Raw genomic sequence first — 20,394 nt, 5'->3', positions numbered from 1 at the left:
CCGAAGGGAGTTGCTATTTAAGACATGGAAGCAAATTTTCTTTAAATGATAATAAAGTATAGATTCATAGTAAGATATGGTGTTGACAAATAATCCATGCCATGAGAAAGATTACGGAGACTTTATGAGACATATTATAATACTGTACATTAAATAACATTACAGTAAAACCTCAATAAAAACACTCAATAATATTACAGTCCAGATTTGCTCTGTTTCATTTAGAACACTCCCACCACCTATAATTTTATGTGGTTAGAAAAGGGCAAATCTGTGCTCAAAAATAAAACTGTACAAGGTTGCTAGTAATCAGACCCGGCAGCACAGGAAATGAGCTGAAAATGGAGTAATGAAATCCAAATGGAAACCAAGACTCCTGGTGTATTGTATAGGCCTAATGTTGTCAGGCTGCCAATGTAGCCGCTAAGTGAACATGAAGAGAAGCTGAATTAGTTAGATGCTATAAATAGGAGCTGTAAAGTTTTAATTGACATGCAAGACATTTTTAAGAGTCTATAATTCCATCAGGGTCTACACTTAGAAAATGCAATGCCAGGATCTTACTTCAAGAAGTAATATTCTGTAAAGGAAGTTACACTTTTGTCAGTCATTCATACTGTATTTACAGTATACATTAAAGTGCAATACTATGGGGAAGATGACTCTCATGACACAGAAATACAGAACTGTAGTCACTGCATCAGTTATAGAGGCAACTTAACAGGCTTTTCACTAGTATTACAGAATACAAGGCTTCAGCACTTATATACAATACATTTCTCGTTCACCTGAATTCCCGCTAAAGCAATATTTAGTTACATGAGCAAGGGAATAAGGACAACACTTTGTAACCCTCCAATTTCTCTGACTTGACCTCTGACCTTATCTGGACAATCTTTGAACATCCAGAAAGGCTTGGATTGGGTTGGAAAATAATGTTTATCTATTATTTAAATATTTCCATTGAATTTCAAGAAAATGACTTGGTTTCTGATAATATGGTTTCTAAAACATGTTCTGATTTACTGTACCTTACTGGATGCAGAGAATTAGGAAATGATCTAAGGATGCTATTGTGAGACAAGAACATTCTAAAGAGACAAGAGGAACTTAGAGACAGTCATCACTTTGTGAATTAAATGAATAGAAGTCCCAGTCTGGTATTCATAAAATGAGATATTTTATATTGAGGTATTCATAAAATTAGGTATTCATAAAATGTATACTTGGCAAATATCAATTGTGCTAATCGTACTATTAATGTTTTTCTTTCACAGTCATTAACAGTTCATACATTTTGCCTTCACATTGCAATGAAGCCTGTTGATTGTGCTACTGAGAGATGCTTGATTAAAAATAATACAGTGTACAGTATATGAGTCCTAAGGTGTTATTCACACCTGCCTTTTTATAACTCTTTAATACTTTTTTTCCCTTAACATTAAAAAGCAATTGCAAATTATTTAACACTCCCCTTCAAGACAGGCTGTTAGCTTTCAACAAAGTTCTTTTATTTCTGAATATTCTAACCTACAGTATGTATTATCCAGGGATAGCTTCAGATATGCTTGAGATGAGAGATTGCATAGACACTTATCAGGAAAATGTGAACATTGAAAAAAAGAACCATTTGCAGGGTGTTAGTACCAAATCTAGTGACACTCCTGCTAACAGATGAGACAAGCCTCTGGCTACATGTCAACAGTACGCCATGAAGCCTGTTTTTGAAGCACAAAGCAAGCTTTGAAGAAAGACAGTCTCATTTAGGAGGCACAGCTCTACTGGTTCTACGAAGCTAGAACTGAATACTGATGTGCTTTTTTATATACTGTATATGCTGTGAGCAAAAGCTGTATGAAAAGCTACTGTTTTGCAGTCTAGTGACTTTAAAAGTATTTAAAGGGCTGGTATGTTGTCAATAATGGCAAATTAATTAATCAACAATATCCTGACTTTATACTGTACTGTATTGGAACTGTACCTGACGGTGTACCCTCACATGATATTTTAAAATATATTCAAATACAATTTTTGCTCAATATTTTATCTAAGGAATAAATTTGGATGCATCAGGTAACACACATTAAGTCTTATTTGATGCTATCATTTGTCTGAATTTTTCCATTTTTCATAAGAGCTAAAATTGATTTTGTTCCAGCATTGATCTTGTGCAGGTAAATGGCTTGAGCTATGCTTTAGCTTGAGCTTGGTCTTTAGTTCCAAATCACAGCCTGCAAATTAGTATTACAGTGTAAAAAAGGATATACTGTATATTTATTAAAGCTGATTTTACCAAAAAGGTTCCCTCTGCTCTAACAATGTTAGTGGTAAAAAGAAAAACATTTTTCTCCAGTTTTCTCAGACCCATCTGTCCAGCTAATGTTAATGTCCAGCTAAGTGTTGATGTGTAGCTAATGGCATGATTTTGATTTAAAAAGATATTAGATCAAATTGACCTTTTTACATACAGTGTGTTGCTGGACTCCATTAATCTTTTTTTTTGCTCATCAGATGCTTTCAAAGTAAATCATATGAACTAAATGGCTTGACATGACAGTGGATGTGTACACATTCAATATTGTGTGTTTCTCAAAAGCTCTACAGAAAGCTGAAAAACAATGCTGGCGGACAATCCATTGCTGTGGGTCAGCAGCAGTATGGCAAGTGATGTCACTCTCTGTAACATGTTGTGTTGTAAACTCTTATTGTTTCTTTTAATGGTTCCAAACTGTGATTTTGCTGTCGCGCTTTGAAGCCCCAGAGCTAAATGGGAACTGCATGCTTTTCACCTTGAAAGTAAACAGCCAAATGAAAAGCTGTCTGGGTTACGTGCCTGTCTCAGAACACAAAGACAAGTTGCAATGCATCCTTAATTTTACATTAATGTTACCAAAAAGTATTAGAAACACCACAAGCAATTATGTGGCATTTTTTCACATACTGTACATTAAGAGGTTGTTCAATACAATAGTTTCTCTGTTTTTTAATTTCATTTCAATAAAGGCTAAAGGGAGTGAAGGACAAACATTTTACTCTCTCATTATATATTGTAAAGGAAGAGTAACATTGGCAGTTACAGTACATTGGCCTCTGATAATAAGGACTAATGACTAATAATAAAAGATTGTGTGCAAATGCAAGTACCGATAACCTTCATATTACAATTTATAGAAAGGTCAAGAACTTTAAAAATAGTTCCCAACATTTTTCATAATTTTAATTCCTTTAACATCCAAATGCTTAAAATTTCAATAGTAGGTATGAAATTGGGAATTCCTTGACAATGTCATAGTGAACTCTATATTTCAACAAACAATGGCAATTTTGAAAGGTACTGTATTTGGCTATACTTTTCCTGCTATGCGGAGATGGCAACTGAAATTTTTATTTTAGAACAGAATTTTAGAGACCTTTAGAGACCTGACCAGTCTTATACCATAACAAAAATACTGGGTACAACATCAGACTTATTCAGCTTTAAGGTGTCCTCCCCTTTTGATTGTACTCGTACAGTATAGTGAAGGCCTATTATTGCAGAATTTTTTGGAGTGCAAAGGAAGGAACATCAATGATAGGGCCACATACAAGGTCATGTAAACTGTAAACATGTTGTTCATACTGTAGATACAGTAGTTCAGGAAAGTATAACAACTCGTTTGCTGTAGAAATGTCAGAAGTACTGAACTGGTGAGTAATCACAGAGTATATTAGTTGGGCTCAATTTTTAACCATATTTAATTACATGGATTTAAAACTTCATAACTAAAAGTGAAAAAACAATACAAAAAATACAAAAATAAGACTTATCAAGAAAGAAAAATGGATGAAAACAATTCTAATAATATATGGATATTCAATTAATATAAGAAAAAGCTTTGAGGATTGTTACTAGAACAAAATATGCCAACAAATGCTACCATGCTAAGAAACATGAACTACCAAATAGATAAACTGCTATTTGTGACTGTATAAAACAAAGGTAAAACATGCTTTTTAAAGCTTTATCATATTAGAGCCATAAATAAACAAAAAGTCCTTTGAAAAAACATTTAACGCTGGGGCAGGTAACACATTAATATATAACCCTATGTCTCTTCCACACATTATGGCTAGGGTAATTTTATTTAGGCTATTTTTAATATTTAAAAGCTAGGTTTATAAAGCTGAATAAATAAACATCTTTGAAATAGTTGAACATACAGTATATAAGAATAAACTTAGGTTGGTAATATATTATTTGTTTACCTAAAGTAAACTTTTATGGACAAAGGCATTAAAGTAGCCCAGCAGTTGCTAACTATGTTTTTCCTTTGTTCTTTTTAGAAATGGCATTACCATCATTGAATACTTTCCCAAAAGAGAATTTGATATGCAATACTTGTCTTTTAAAGGTAGCCTTACATTTCACAGGATTGAAACATTACATGGCATGAAAAAAAATGAAAACATTGTTCTATTAACTTTAATAAAGTTTATACTAAGCTGAGGTTAACAAGGTGCATTGTACTGGTGTGACACCATTTTGTTTGTAGTTTAGTTCACTGTGTCCTGAAGTTGCATGTGCACTAATCATTTGATACTTTGTAAAAATTGTAAATTGCATTATTAGCAAGCTGGGTGTATAGCCCTGGAAGCTACTATGGAACCCAATTTGTCAAAACAGCAGCCTGTGCTGTGTTACATTCACATTACTAGAATAAATACAGTATATGAATTCATTTTTAGCACCATTGAGTCATTCAAAATGAGTCAGAATTACAAGGAAAGTGTTGACAGTCATGCTGCAGGGCCCTGCCATTGTAAAGATAAGTTCCTTTGACCCTTGTCTGGTAATATCACTCTGGGCAATTCTCTGTTGCGGTTTAATTCCACCATGCTTGACCAACAAGTTCCATCAAGTTGAAGAGAATACGCCCCCCTCTTTTCATTCACAAGTGTGAATTTTGGTCTTTCTGCATGTGGCATTCACTTTTCCCCTAAAGCCTTTTAAGAATTTACAGTAATAAAGTGTGCTGATTATAATGAGGAAACTGAGCTAGCCTGCATGTTATACGGTAGATTTATTAAACATTTGTGTCAGAAATTTCACAGTGTTTATCTTTTGTCTTATGTTTGTCACTATGAATTAATTTTACTGCTTATATCAGTGAAGTGTTCCTGAGTGAAATTACTATTCTCATGGTGAAAAAGGAATTTTCTTTTACAGCACATGAAGTACTGTATGATATGTGCAATACTCCTCCTTTTACAATACGGCAGACATACAGTAGAAGTAGAATGTCCTACCTTGACTGGCATATCTGCAATTTAGTTTGGCTTTTGCCTTCCAAAGGTACTTCGCAAACCAAATGTAATTTAATCAGGGCCTGAGAATTACTTAATTAATTTAGACAAAATTAGACAATTTTTTGTGGTCCTGTATTATATCTGACTCATGCTGCCTAAATAATACATGGTTATGCTTTTCAAAACATGAATTACAGATGGAAAAATGTTTTTAAAACAGGTTTTATGTTCTATATATAGTATGTGGTGTGATCTAGGCATAAATCTGTACTGGTGTGTCAAGTAAGAGTTGCTATGATTGATGTTTAATTAATGTATAAAGGGAACACGCAGTTAATTGTGATTTTTTTTCCTTTTAGTAACATTTACCAATGTGAACTTACTATGCATGATAAAACAAAATTATGTGAATGGTGTAATGGCTATTTTAGCAATATGTTCCAAGTTATTAACCAATACTTCAATTACAGCAGTATCCCTTCAATATTTTCATTGCACTCACAAAAAGGCCATAAAATAATCCTTTCTTTAATTTTCTTGTATTCCCAACATTATCTTTTTATCTACAATTCAATTCTGTCAGGTACTTAATTGTTCTTTATCGGATTTGAGTATGTAATTAAGGATCCAGCAAATTTCCTAGAGCAAATGGACAATACCAGAGTGGTTTATATCTGTTCAAACACTTTAAGAGGTTCTGTTACATTTTAATTACACAAAAGCTTGCACCTGATAGCATCTCTTACCAGGGCAGCTAGTTCAGCAGAAGTCAATATAATCCACTTACTCTATCAATATCGTGCTTGTATGACTGAAGTTCTCATACATATGTACAGTATGTCCTCCAGTACATATAGTGTACAGTATATCTATATGCATCCATATTCTGTATGTATTGTAACGCAATGGGGGCTCAGACGGGCGCCCTTGCCGCATTAGGTCGGCCCCCCACCGTTGGGGGCTCGAACCCGGGACTCCCGTGTCACTCAACAGGGACCCAGCCCGGTGAGCTAAAGAGAGATCTCTCCACAGCCCAGAGGCTGAGGTCCTGCTATCACAGGGAAGGGCGGCGACGTCACCACTCTGGTAAGCCGGCTCTTACACAGTACCTGTCAGCTGTAAGCGTTACACTATTCATAAAAATGTTAACTGTTCAGAGGAGAAAGAAATGGCTGCATAAATCTCAAGAAAACTCTTTCTTGTATTGTTGTTTTCCTGTATACACTACTGCAACCATCTCATCTCAGTGACGTTGACCTTATGTCTTTTTGGATTGGTGGGGGAAGGGAGAGATGAGAGCTGAGATTCCATGACACTCTAATCAAACATCTCCCTGCTACCAGAGACAAATCCAATAATATCTGCAAGATGAAATCTGCTGTGCTTTTCATTCCTTGATTTATTCCCTTTGACATGTTCCATTGTTTCATTTCATTTCATTGAATCATTCTAGGATAATGCTTATTCTCAAAATATTGTTTAAGTTTTTAAACTTGGGGAAGTAAAAACAAGACTGAAGGAAACAAATGTGTTTCAGGCAATTTTGAAAGAGCAATTAACAGACTTGTAAGTGACATAATGCAACTTTTCCCATCCCCCCAATTCAATACAATAGAATAGAAACCACACAGATTAATCATTTCCTAAATTCAGAGTGTTTTAAACACGATCATAGTGAATGGCACAATGACAAAACATATTTGAACAGAGAACTATTCTAGCTTAAGACAAGAATTTAAATAATTTTTATATAAAAAAACTGTTACATTAAAAACATGTTTATAACAGAAAATGAGGGAAAAACCATATGAACCAGCCCATAATAAAAATTATGAATAAATTCATATTCAAAAGCGTGTAATAAATCCAAAGTTACCTATCAAAGTCTAAAGTACTCAGATTAAAATGTGAATAAAACACTGAAAAACAGCCATTATGGGCTACTCTGTTTTAATTATACAGTATATAAATTATGCTGGGAAAAAATACCATTATTTTTTGCAGGTGATATACAGTAGATGGAGATACTGTGGTTCACTTTGATTTGTATTTCAATTTATTACAAGAACTGCACCAGTGCACTGTGACTAGCATTAAGAAATGTTATTAATCTTTCTTGAAAAAAAAAAGAATAACATCCTAAAGAAATACAAAATAATCTTCAAAAATGGAATGCCTTTGACACACCGAAGTTATAACTAGTGGTAACATACAAATGAAAGTGACTACCCTTATGAAATGCATCCCTACTATTAAAAAATCTCAGTACTAGAATAACAGCTAGTGTGAATATCATTAAGGGATTCTCCAAGTAAACAGGGTTTCTCTGCGTTCAGTATGTTAACCATTCTTTAACTTAGTAAATCTCGATCAAAAAAATAAAGACCCCTGAATGAAGAATGTGAGGTACATTAAACAATTCTGAGACCACTGACATCTACTGTGTTTGGACACTCAGAGCTACAGTATATTCATTATTTTCACAATGAACTGATTACTATACCTTATTGAAAATGAAAAATAAACTCTTAAAATGTCAAAGTGAAATAGGGATATTTATGTAAAATGTAGGATTATTTTACTTGTGACACTTCATTACTGCATTGTAGGTTTTCCTATTAGAAGAAAAAGAGCAATTTTCATGAGATGACTGGTGTTTTATTACTGGCAACAGGTAAAGAATGGAACTTCACTTTTTTAATATTCCTCATTTGATCTGTACAAACCGGTGATGAATACTTTTTTATTGTGAAAGGAGAAGGAGGTTGTAGGACTTTAAAGAATCAGACAAACTAAATCAATCACGTTCTTTGCAGCAGTTTCATGCGGTATCATTTTTAGCCTTAACATCAAGTTGTATTTGAGTAAAAATGGTTACCAAAACGAGCAATTCTGTTAATTTTACACATCATTGTTTTGAATTCAACCCTAATAAGACCTAAAGCATAAAACAAATATTGCTGCCATGTCTCAGAGAAACACAAATATTATGGATTTCTTGACACTGGTAATGGTTTACAGGTGCCTTCCATTAGTTACTAATTTCCTCACATTATCACTTTGGCAGGGTCCAAGTGTGGAAGTGATTGACTAAATGACTCAAGCCTCCCAATTTTTGCTAACACTAATGCATCACAATTAGAATATACTGCAGCAACACAAGTGATTCATAAGATGTATTGTGTTCCACAGGTACTGATGGATGCATAGTGTCTTGGTACATTTTTGATCTCTGTTCAGCAATACACCCATATGCAATGCATAATAGAAATATTAATCTGCTGAACATTAAAAGCTTGGTAGCAATTAGGAAGGAAATTGAAGTTTTTTCTTGTTTAGTTGGCAGTATACAGTACTGTACTGTATAATTCTAACTAGTGCTATAGCACTATAATGTATATTGCAGCATACAGTACGTTATCCACAATAATATATTCTATATTATATTATCTATTATAATACATAGCAAAAAACACACTGAACAGGTCCAGAATACTTGATGCCTTTTTAACATAAAAAATCAAATTAAACAAAGCTTCTATAATGAAAAAAAACATCTAATCCAACACCTTCCATCACTTTTGGCCTATGGATTATACCCAGCATAAAAAACTCCCAATTGATATACTGTACATACTTACATCAATGTGAAAATACAAACATTCCAAACCATTAATTAAAATAGGGGTCACACAACATGCATGGATTTGTGTGCCATTTGTACATTTTTTAATGTCAGTAATAGTCCTACTTAATTTTTGATTAATACAAGTTCAATATAAAAATATAATAATTAATCTAAAATTAATAAATTATTATGCATGTCTTAACCATGTAATGTGATCCTTGCCCTTGTTTTCCCTCATAAAGTTCTCCAGGCTCATAGCTTGATACAGTACTTAAAGTAGCGTATGCAAACTGGCTACGAGAGAGACACAAAATTGATTACACGTGTGAAAATACCTCTTCACAGAGGTATGTTGAGCCAAATGTTGAGAGCAGTGGAAATGCCACTTTTTTTAAACTGCCAAGTTTCACTGCCAGAGACTTCCAATAGGTCATTATAGAGATGCTATGATCACTTTCAGTAGCCTCAAGTGAGTTCCAGCACTGTACAGTAATTCAATTAAGTGCATTTTAAAATCCTAACATTCCATCCACTGAAATACTGAAAAATCCATCTCTGTGGTGTTAAAGCTGGCTGGTTTAATACGCAAACAAAACATTGGGCCACAATATTAGAAATCCGGAAATCTGATAAAAAAATTGTGCTGCCAGTACACTCCAAACTCAGCAACATGGATTATGCAATGTTTTGAAATTCAGCAGAAAGTTAAGCTGTCAATGTCCCAAGAAAAGATGTCAAGAAAAGCCTTCCATGTTTCAAAAAGACCCTTATCAGTTTGATCTGCACCCAACATACAGAGGCTGTATGTACAGTAAGGTAATGTCAGCTAGAAACATTAGTTTTGTAATCCATTTTTTATAGTGCAGTTTCTTGGTAGTTTTGGCCTTTTTCTGACAAAAAAGATGTTGATTGTGTCAAGACAAAGCTTGCACAAATCATGCCAAAACCTTCCCACTACTGTACTTAGGCAAATAACATTGCAGTGAAATGGAATGTTCTTATATTCACTATTCATTTCCCGACACTCTACATCAAGTCGTCACTCTTTTGAGCTCATAATTTGAAATCTTGGCACAGATCTTTTCTTGATAAATAATAAAGTTAAAATTGTGGCCACTGCAACCCACAATGATCTTTATGAATCCCTTCTGTTTTCCATCCATAATGGGGGCACCATCAGTCATCACAGAAAATATTTTTTTATGTCAGTTGCTCTTTCCTCAAAATGATTAATAGATCTCTTAGCTACTGTATATCCTCCCTGTAGTTGTGCCATGCATGCGTTTTAGGCAGCATAGCCCTTCTTGAATTCCATCTCAGTCATAGTACCCCGCAGGAATTGCTAATCATGGTACAGTACATTGTTTTGATCCATGCACTCACCAAGCAGATCTCGCAGATCACAGGAAAGTCCTTATTTCTAGAGATGATTGTACCTTTTTTGGGGAAACCGTTAAAAAAAAACATCAACACTTCTAAGAAAATTGTATATCATTTTCGTAAGATTCCACAGATATTACTAAAAACCTTGCTCTGGCCCATTTGATAGACTCATCCTTGCTGAGGTAAGGGGTTATACTGAAAAGTAAAACAGCTTTTCCTAATATTGAAGAATATTTGGTGGTTAATTATTAGTGTGACTTTACTTACTGTATTCACATACTCTCCTATACTCACCAGTCATTAAATCGTTAATGTTTTACTTATACTGTATATACAAATACCCATTAGATATACTGAAACTAGTCTGCTAAAAAGGATCTTATTTAATGTCTCCATGAGCACCTTACATATTAAGTTCAGGTAATACACAGAAGAGCATAGAAGAGAAGTACAGTAGTTCAGGGATGCAAAAAATCCAGTATGACCCACTGTTCTTCTGATATCAGTGATATTCCTACAGTTATAATCTGGGTGCCAACTTTGCCATTACAGCAACTAATGAAAAACAACTTCAAGGTCTCCCCAAGCTAAAGACTTCTGTCAAAATCCTTCAGCAGGAGCATTTCCCAAAGCGGCATCTGGGATGCCCATATTTAACCTTAGGAAAGTACAAAGTAGGACATCTCAAGTAGAGGGAGCCAGCCCAAGATACAGAATGACTGTTTCTCCACCCCTGTGTAGCCTGTGCTACACAGTAATGTCCTTCATATGATATTAATAATATCAGGACTATAACAGCACAATCATATTAAATCTTGTTTAAGACAACATCACCTTTTCTGCACTTCTCAGTGTAAGGTCTTTAAAAAGTTCAACCACTGCAAATTTGTAATACACAGCACATGTCTTGATAAGTAATTGCTGTTGCTAAAAATAAAGTGTTGCCATGCAGCTTAAAAAAGCCTCCATTTAACACCAAAATGCCAACAATATAATGAACGGTACAATACTTTCAAATGTTCATGTGGAATTATCCCCTGACTATATATTTTGTAAGCAACTGCATCAGACTCACAGTGAAGGTGTTGGAAGATTTCTGAGCTAAGTGGCAATTTATGTTTGCCTCTAATGTTTTACTAGAACTGTTTCCTAGAGCAGGTCATGATTTCACCACAAAGGATTCTAATTTAACTGTAAACCTGAATACAATTTTAGTTAGAAAAAATTAGGTGATTAGATGAGAGTCATTTTTAATTGTTCAACTGGTTATGATGCTCATTCCACCTTTTATGTAAAAACCTAAATCTCATTTCTGTATATTTCCTCATCTCTACAGCTCTACAACAGGAAGCCAACTGTTTTTACATGATCTAACATGAATACTTATAGTACCTTTTTACATTAAGGGATAATACTAAAATTAATAATACTAAAACTGAAAAAAACAAAAGCATCTGAAAATGTATTAACTATATGTAATTGTTTTAGTTCATCATCATCCTAATACAGTCACCATGGTAACAGGCTAAGACTGGAAGCATGGGAACTGCTACAGACAGTGAAGAATTATAATCAAGTCACAGAAAAACACATGTTTTCTATATTTATTCATCCTTCTACCCCATTTTTTTAAGTTTACTATTCTAAGGGGTTGGATTAAAACCACTTAACCATGTGACACCTGACAATATACAAAAAACATGCTTTCTAGTTTTTAGGCTGTCTGTATTAGGGTATAACAAATTTAACATACAAATATATATGGGTGTTAGCTGAGCCCACATGTTTCTGAATTGACAGGCTTATGGACTTAACCACACCACATTCTCCTACTTATCACAGAACATATTTCTGTACAATATCACACTAGAAAATGGAAATAGCATAGTGTTCACCATTTTGGGTTCCGTGTTACATACGGTATCTTAAGTGAAGTAAAACAAATTAAAACTGTTTTTCTTTTACTTGTCTGGCTTGTAAAATTATCTGAATTATTATTATTTTTTAATTTAAAGCACCTTCCATTCAGCCTCCTGCCTGTGAACTTTATTTACATTGTAAGAATCACAACAGTGCACAGTGGTTACCTCAGGCCTAAAATCTGGGCTTCCAGTTCTAAAGAAATAGAAATTAGATTTAGCCCCATTATCTGCATCAGATCTCAGATCAGTTGTGCTCCATATGACGTGACCATACCTCTGCTGTGAAGTAAAATCATTTGGAGTGAAAATTTTACTTTTGTACAGCATTAAATGATGGTGAGCACTGCTGTGATAAATGAAAATGTCGAATATGGCCTAGTCATTTATATCTGTAAAAAGCACCTACATAAGGTGCCAGGACGGAATGGAATAAAAAAATTCAGCTCACAGTCGTTGGGCATCAGCTGCAATCTGACCAACAGGTCATGTTCTCTGCTAACACAATAATGTTATTATACGCACTCCTCTGCTCTATGGGCAGCTGCTTCACATATTAATTTTCACGGGCTGCTGGAGCTTGAGAGAAGCCCACACAGCATCAGGTAAATCTATTAGGAAATAGCATCCCGCATGTCCAAAAGGCAAAAAGAAAACATACAATCCACACTATGAAAATGAATGCAACTTTAAAAATATACACAGAAATACCACCTGCCATTTACAAGTACTGTAGAAGCAAATCAAAACAGGAATTGCTATTCAACTCATCTTTTCACTGTACTCTCCCACTGAATTTTCACACTACTACATACACATCCTCCAAGACACCTGTTGTCAGTCTGATCAATTTTTCCAGAGTTGTAGTCCTGTAATCAGCATTGTGAACAGACAGGATCTGTTTGAATAATTAGGGCTCACTGGCACCCCGTCATGATTCTTTTCTAAAAAAAAAATCTAGGTTCACCAGTTATTTTTACCACATCTTGCTCAATAATTTATAATAACTTAACCATCAAGGAGTCCATGAGAAAAAAGCAGGGCCTGTCTTTAAGATAATTTTAAACTGTATGTGCATGTTGTAGATATCTAGCTCTGGCTTGAGGTCATTCTCCTGGTTTCCTGATCTGGCTTGAGGGAATTTTAAACACACACCTGCTGTTGTACATGACACCACATAAATAGCTAAAAGGTGGGATATCATAATCAAGAATTGACACTACACCACAAGTACTGTAGAATGTGGAATACAGAAATACAACTTGTGTGTGTCTCTTCAGTGTTCTCCAGAAGTGACCATTTTCAGTACAATTACATTTATCTCAAACTTTCACTGGACTGTGCTGTGACTCCTTGCATCCCTACAATGTGCAACAGTACTCTTTGCAATGAGCAAGTTATACAAGTGACATCAACCTTTCTGAATCCTAGATGTAAAACTGCCATACTGGAAGACCTGGTCTGGAGTGTTGGAAATATCCCCTAGCAGCAGAGAAGTGCTGTGCACGTTCAGAGCCTGTGAGCAACCAGGATAGAATCTCAAAAGGGGCAGGGAGGTCCTGGAACAGAGCTCTGGCATAAACTAAGCACGGGTTAAGTGTCTATAATTATTCATTTTGTTCTTTGGTTTCCAAATTTCAATGAAATTATTATTTGAATAATGTTTTCTAGCAAAGGTACAGCAATCAGCTGTAGATATAATCTATCTCTTTTGAAGAAGTGTTAACTTTTTTAACATAAAAATGACAGCTTCCATAATTCATTTCAATTCTAAGGGATTATAAAGCAGAAAGGACATGGTAACATTTTTGCTAAGGTGAGTGAGTTGAAGATGATTTTCAGAGCCTGCTGGGAAAGAGGGTGTAAAAGACTATGGAAAGTCTGGAGCTATCATCCAGAGGAATGATGTGAGATTGATAAAAAATATTTCTTTTATTGTTAGCTTTGCTTTATGGCAAATATATTTGTGTTAACAAAGTCCACAAATAGTCTATCTGCCACACTGGAATTGATTGAGGGAACATAGAGGGTTTAATTTCAGCTTCCAGCTAAAGGTTAGGCTTTTGTTTCTGATACTGTGATTTGTGTTTATTTTAAAACTTTTCACAAATAAAGCACTTTATCCAGTAATACAATGAAAAAAACCACTCCTCCTGTGTTTAAAATGCCTTCATTTTCTCAGTATAGTTCTGTCTACTAGCTTTAAAGAGCCTGGATGTTGTGCACTGCACTTCGATCTGTCACTCTTGTCAATAATTGCTCCTTTCTTTTAATAATGTGTATAGGTGCCTGGTAATGGATTTTAAAAGTGAAACGTGGGAGAGACTGTTTCCCTAAAGGGATGCTTAATGAACATGTACTACAGAAGACAGTCCTCTGTGGATATGTGTGTGTGAAGAAACAAGACTAATAGCATGGATAATGGCTTTGTTCCACTGGCCTTAGTCGCTAAACACCTGTGCTCTTTTATTGCCTTATCTATCAACATGCCTCCTCCACATGGCATGAAAAAAGTCAGTCTTGAGCAGTTAATAGGTGTTGAAGCCATTGTTCCTCCGTAATCTTTTGGACACACTGTGACAATCAATGCCTGCTTTTACGTTTTAAGATTTGAATCTAGTTATCTAGAGAAACATGAAGAAAAATGGATAGAAAAAATCCTGAATTAAATTGAAGCTTTTGTAAAACAGGGTACTGTGAGTAAACTGAGAGCATGAGACTGTTAATGCTACCAGTATGCACGGAGATGATGACACTGAACTGATTTGGTCCCTTTCTGAAAACAACAATGTGTCTTTAGTCAATTTGGTCAACAATATCTATTTTTAGTAAACATCTGATCACATATAATTTGAGATTTTTGGGGAGTGTGGGGTATCTTGCAATGTCCATAGACAACCAGACAGTTGATTATATAGGAACAAGTAATAGGTTTATTCCACGCTGAAAAGAGAAGTAAGAAAACACAACGTTTCGGCCGTGGAGCCTTCTTCAGATGACTGTATACCTGTTTTGGTATGATTTGTGAATCTTATGTACTGGCTATATCAGAACCTATAGCATCTATTTAAATTATGAGGAACAGTGGTTCAAATACAGCTCCATTTGGTACTCCACTAATTACTGTACATCACACCAATTTAATATTTAACCCTCGCATATGCTGTTAAGTATGTTTAATATCCACTATCTACAGTAGATCTCACTCCAAATGCATGCATTAGCTTGGATGTCTTCCATCTTCTATTTCATAATGATTCTTTTATGTTATGGTCTTGTGGAAATTGTATCATGTTTATATCCATATTATCCATCTTTTTTTATACAGTATGTCTGTTCTAATAAGCAACACAAACTACCACTGTTCTGTAGAACCCTATTATAATAAAGATGTTCTTGATAAATTCTTATTATCTTGTCCATAACCTTCCATGTACAGTAGCAGAAGTCAAATTTATTGATCTATAATTAATGGCTCTATAACAAAATACTTTTGGATCCTCAGATTTATACAATTGTAACAAGCTTGTGTCTGGAATGTTTTACACTGATTACACTAAGAAGGGCAAATAATCTAAAATTTTGTGTGGTATGGTTGCACAAAATGCCAATTTGTACCATTAAAGAGAATGTAATGCAGCATGAAGTCATTGGTTAAATAGGAATTGGATTGTAAAGTGCTTTGGAGCTCTAGGATTTGATGCAAAGCACAAAACAGTTGTCACGATCCAAAGCCCAGGTGTATGAAGTTTGAATTTGGTTGCTGGATAAGATACAGTTGTAAATCCCAGTTGAAGTCCTGCATCAATACACAATCTGTTCACGACTGTGATTTTTTTTAAAAAGACAATTATTTGTGAACCAATCATGCAGCATTCTGTGGGAGTATTTCATACCTGTATTCTTTTGGATCTTTACAGCCAGAATAATTCACAGCTTATTTTGTTATAAAAAATCCCACCTAAATCTATATATATATATGGAGACATAATGTTCAAAGATACATGGCAACCACACAATTACAGTATGTGTCTGTTTGAAATGCTGAAGGATGGCTGAATCTTTAAAAAAAAATATGTCCTTTCAAAAATGTCATTTTATTAGCAATATTGTTTTCCAAGAAAAATGCTGTTATATCAATGGGTCTGTGCATCTCATTACAAAACTGCCCTTTTAATTTCACAGTTGATGAACAATATTAAGAATAGAACTCTATGGATACTTGTCTACTTGTTTCATTGTAACTATACCCTTATTTGCTTTGCTGCATGATTTATAACTTATATAACATATATAATACAAAATGGGTAAAACATATAACACTGCTTTGAAATGAATGAACCTCTCTATGATGCAAAAGTAAAACAATAGTCAAATGATAAGAAAAATTACACATTAGAATTTAATGGATGAATTTAAATAATGTCATAATTCAAAATTGTATCAATTGCAAAATCAATAATTCATTTTAAATCCCTAGCAATGGAACATTTGTTTAAATCCAGTGCACCAAGTAAACTTGGATTTAATTGGTCTAGATTTGCTTTTAAATCATCTGTAGTCAAAACAAAGGTGTATGCATCTGTATTAAGATCAATGTGCTGTAGGACAGTAAATAAGGACAAATAGCAAAAGCCACTGGGTCACAGTTCTGCTCAATTGTGCAGTTGTAGCATATGCGCTGATGTCAGCACCTTACAGTCCAATCTGAAAAGGATAGGTCTTTCCAAACAGGTCTGTCTGCGTTTCCTTAGTATTATATATCATTTTTAGCAGAAACACTGGACATATGTTGGCATCAGCATATGAGTCTATAGCCACTTCCTTCAGAGTCATAGTTTTGTTAAAAATATAGTCTTTTGTTTTTGTTTCCTGAAACAAACACAGACCTTAACACTATCTGTAAATTTGACAAAACAACTTCTCTGAATTCCTTCTGGAATCCAGTATCCTTCTTGGTATTGTCTCTGTCTCCCACCACTCAGCATTTACTCTTTAAACTGACATACAGTATGAGAAAGATTTCCCCAGCAACAACCGATAGTAATTAGTGAAATTAATGGACAAATAAACCAAACAAGGAAATTAATCACTGTATATGCACTGTAATATATATCTATGGAATTTTTTCTTCACTTTACTAAGTGTATCCAATACATATTGTCAATGACTATTTCATTACAGGAATGGTATCAAAAAGATTAGAGATACTGTATAAAAAATACCTCTCCTGGCATGATGATTGCGATTCTTAAGTATATCTATCTAATGAGAAGAAGGAAATTGCAAAATATACAGTAGTATAAACCTCAGATCAATAAGCAGAGTCCCTTGCTATAATCACCGTAGAACTGGAGTTCATCCAAATCAATGTAACAGGTGACCAAGGAAATAAGGATTAGGGTGGGTGCTGCATTTTTCAATTTCCTCAGATATAATAGCTTCTAAGCCAAAATAGGCAGATGAGAAGGAATGTTGCTGAAGGCAGTATGGCAAGTAATGGGAAAATGTCTTCATGACAATGAAGCATTTCCAAAAACGAAATTGTAGAGAATTAACTTTGATTTGACCCTGAACCTTAGATTTCATTTCTCTGTGGCATCATTACTGATGAGACAGCACCTTTTCTTCAAAAAAAAGATTTTCTTTTCTTACTAAGGACTTATATGTAGCTGATCCTTTTTTGTTGGTTTCTGAGACAGTCTCGAAATTGCCACAAGCACAATCTGATACTTGCAAAACAGACTTTTAATAGCTACATGAGACTGTAAATGAATTATAAATTGAACTGAAAGAGACCCTGTTATACATAAAGGCAAACTGACTATTTTGTTCAACTTAGGGAGGATATTAAGGCTTTTTGTGTGTGATAAGGATAGACTGTATATATAAAATAATGATTTATTGACGACGTCTATTTAAATCTCTATTTTAGCCAGTACATTCTACCCATATTATGATTTTTACTAAGTTATGTTTTACAGCTCTGCCGACCATATTCTTTTTAATCCATTAAAAAGCTTTTCATCAGAAACTAAGAAATTGAGTGTTGCTTTTTAGAAAAAAAAAAACAAATGTAAATGTTAGAAATAGGTTAAGCACATGAAATATAATCTTCATACACAATTGTAACTGTACTACTTTCTATACCTTACATTATGTCTTTCTAACGTCTTGCCAACAACTGTTTACTGATAGACACCTACCTTTTCTGCAGATTGAGCTGTGCCAAAAAATATGGGAATGAAGGCCAGCCACACTATACAGGTGGTGTACATTGTGAATCCAATGGGTTTGGCTTCGTTGAAGTTCTCAGGAACACCTCGTGTCTTGATAGCATAAACTGTACATGTTACCATAAGGAGGATGCTATATCCCAGTGAACAAATAATTTGTAGATCCGTAATGTCACATTTGAGAACTCCTCTGGCTTGGTCAGGGTTGATTGTCTTCTGCTCATCATAATCAATAATAGTGTTGGGCGGATCCACTCCAAACCAAATGAAGACTCCCAGGAGCTGGACTGAAATTAGGCTTGATGTGATCGCCAACTGTGAAGTAGGACTAATGAGACGTGGGGCAGTAACAGACTTTTTTCCCTGCTCGAAAATGCGGTAGATCCTGTTGGTTTTGGTCAGCAGAGCTGCATAACTGATGCACATCCCGAGTCCTAGGAAAATCCTCCTGAAGGAGCACACAGCCACATCAGGCTTGGCAATCATGAGAAAGGTGATGATATAGCAAAGGAAAATCCCAGTCAGGAGGACATAGCTGAGCTCCCTACCAGATGCACGTACAATTGGAGTGTCATTGTACCTAATGAATGTGGCCATCACAAAAATCGTGGCAATAATTCCAAGCATCGCCAGGAAGACAGGAATCACAGCCCAAGGGGAGTGCCACTCAAGTTTGACAATGGGAATGGGCTGACAGCCAGTGCGATTCTCATTGGGACGCATGTTGTAGGCACACAGCTTGCAGGTGGTTTCATCATATTGGTATTGGTATCCGTCACATGGCTCGCAATGCCAGCAGCATGGCATTCCTTTCACCATTTTCTTTCTATAGCCCATTTCACATGGTAGACTGCAGACAGAGCTGGGGATGTCTTGCTCTCCATTGGGCCACTGCATGTCATCTACCTAAAGAAGGAAAACAAGAGACATTCATTACTAGGAAGAGATCTCCGAAGAGAGAATCCGAACAATCTTACTACCATGTGGAATGGATTGCATTATGTACTGTATCTGGAGGGGAAAGATTGTTACATCTTTAAACTATAATACTACTTTAAAATAGTATTGTACAATTGCATGTAGCTGTTGTGTGTTACATTTAAACATTTCTGTCAAGAGATAATACAATGGTGACAAAATGCTAAGAACTAAATGGAACACTCAAAAAACAAATATACAGTACCATGTAGACTGCTCTCATTTATCCTGTATTGTAATGCAGATGATTATGGAAGGTTGATATTAGTATTACCAGTGTAAAAGAACAGTAAGAAAACTGGGCAATTTTATTCTGTATAAGACTTTGATGATTTGTAGTGCCAGTTTTAAGATGGTAAGACTCTGTCAATATCATATACTGTACAGTAGTAATGGGTATGTAAGGTTGTTCAAATGAGATACCTGAATGGAATTATGATGAACATGCCTTTTAAAGATAAAAACAAAATTCAGTTTTTTTTTTAAAGAGCACATTGTGTTATACTGTTCAACCGTAATACCATAATACAGTACCTCAAACACAAACACTGCAGCCATTTGTCCTTTAATATGCTATGATGCCTAAATCAATATTCAGGTTGAGTTAGTAGAATGTCAATTAAGAACTGACATAACTTAACAGATGTTTTCAGAACACTCTAACAAGGTCTTGTAAAAAGACTAACTTTTCAATGGCTTTATAATGAAATTATTTTAACTGCTTAAGTCATAGAGGAAAAGAGATAGAAATTTGAGCAGCAAATTGAGCAAAAGACCCAAAAGGTAAAAGATTAAACAGGTATTATTTTGACCTCCTCATCGATTTTCTGTATTAACTGTCATCACCATGGAAACCTCAAAAGCAGAGGTTGCAGAGGAGATCACTAATAAGCAACAAGCGGGTGATAACTAAGTAACCCTTCTTCGCTTTGCTGATTCTGTAGGCAACTGTTATTTGAATGTT

At 34.9% G+C, this 20,394-nt stretch overlaps 1 protein-coding gene across 1 annotated transcript in view; it reads right to left on the bottom strand.

The window, feature by feature from the left end:
- The window catches only part of grm7 (glutamate metabotropic receptor 7), a 239,051-nt gene that overhangs the window by 20,152 nt on the left and 198,505 nt on the right, over positions 1–20,394 (bottom strand). The window contains exon 8 of the mRNA XM_015347912.2: positions 18,423–19,358. Coding sequence (XP_015203398.1) covers positions 18,423–19,358 — 936 coding nt within the window. The remainder of the gene's footprint in view (positions 1–18,422; positions 19,359–20,394) is intronic.

The sequence above is a fragment of the Lepisosteus oculatus genome, chromosome 4 (assembly GCF_040954835.1).
Source record: "Lepisosteus oculatus isolate fLepOcu1 chromosome 4, fLepOcu1.hap2, whole genome shotgun sequence".
In the NCBI taxonomy this organism is placed as follows: domain Eukaryota; kingdom Metazoa; phylum Chordata; class Actinopteri; order Semionotiformes; family Lepisosteidae; genus Lepisosteus; species Lepisosteus oculatus.
Note: the sequence above shows the minus strand (reverse complement) of the source record. Positions and strands in the feature narration are given on the sequence as shown.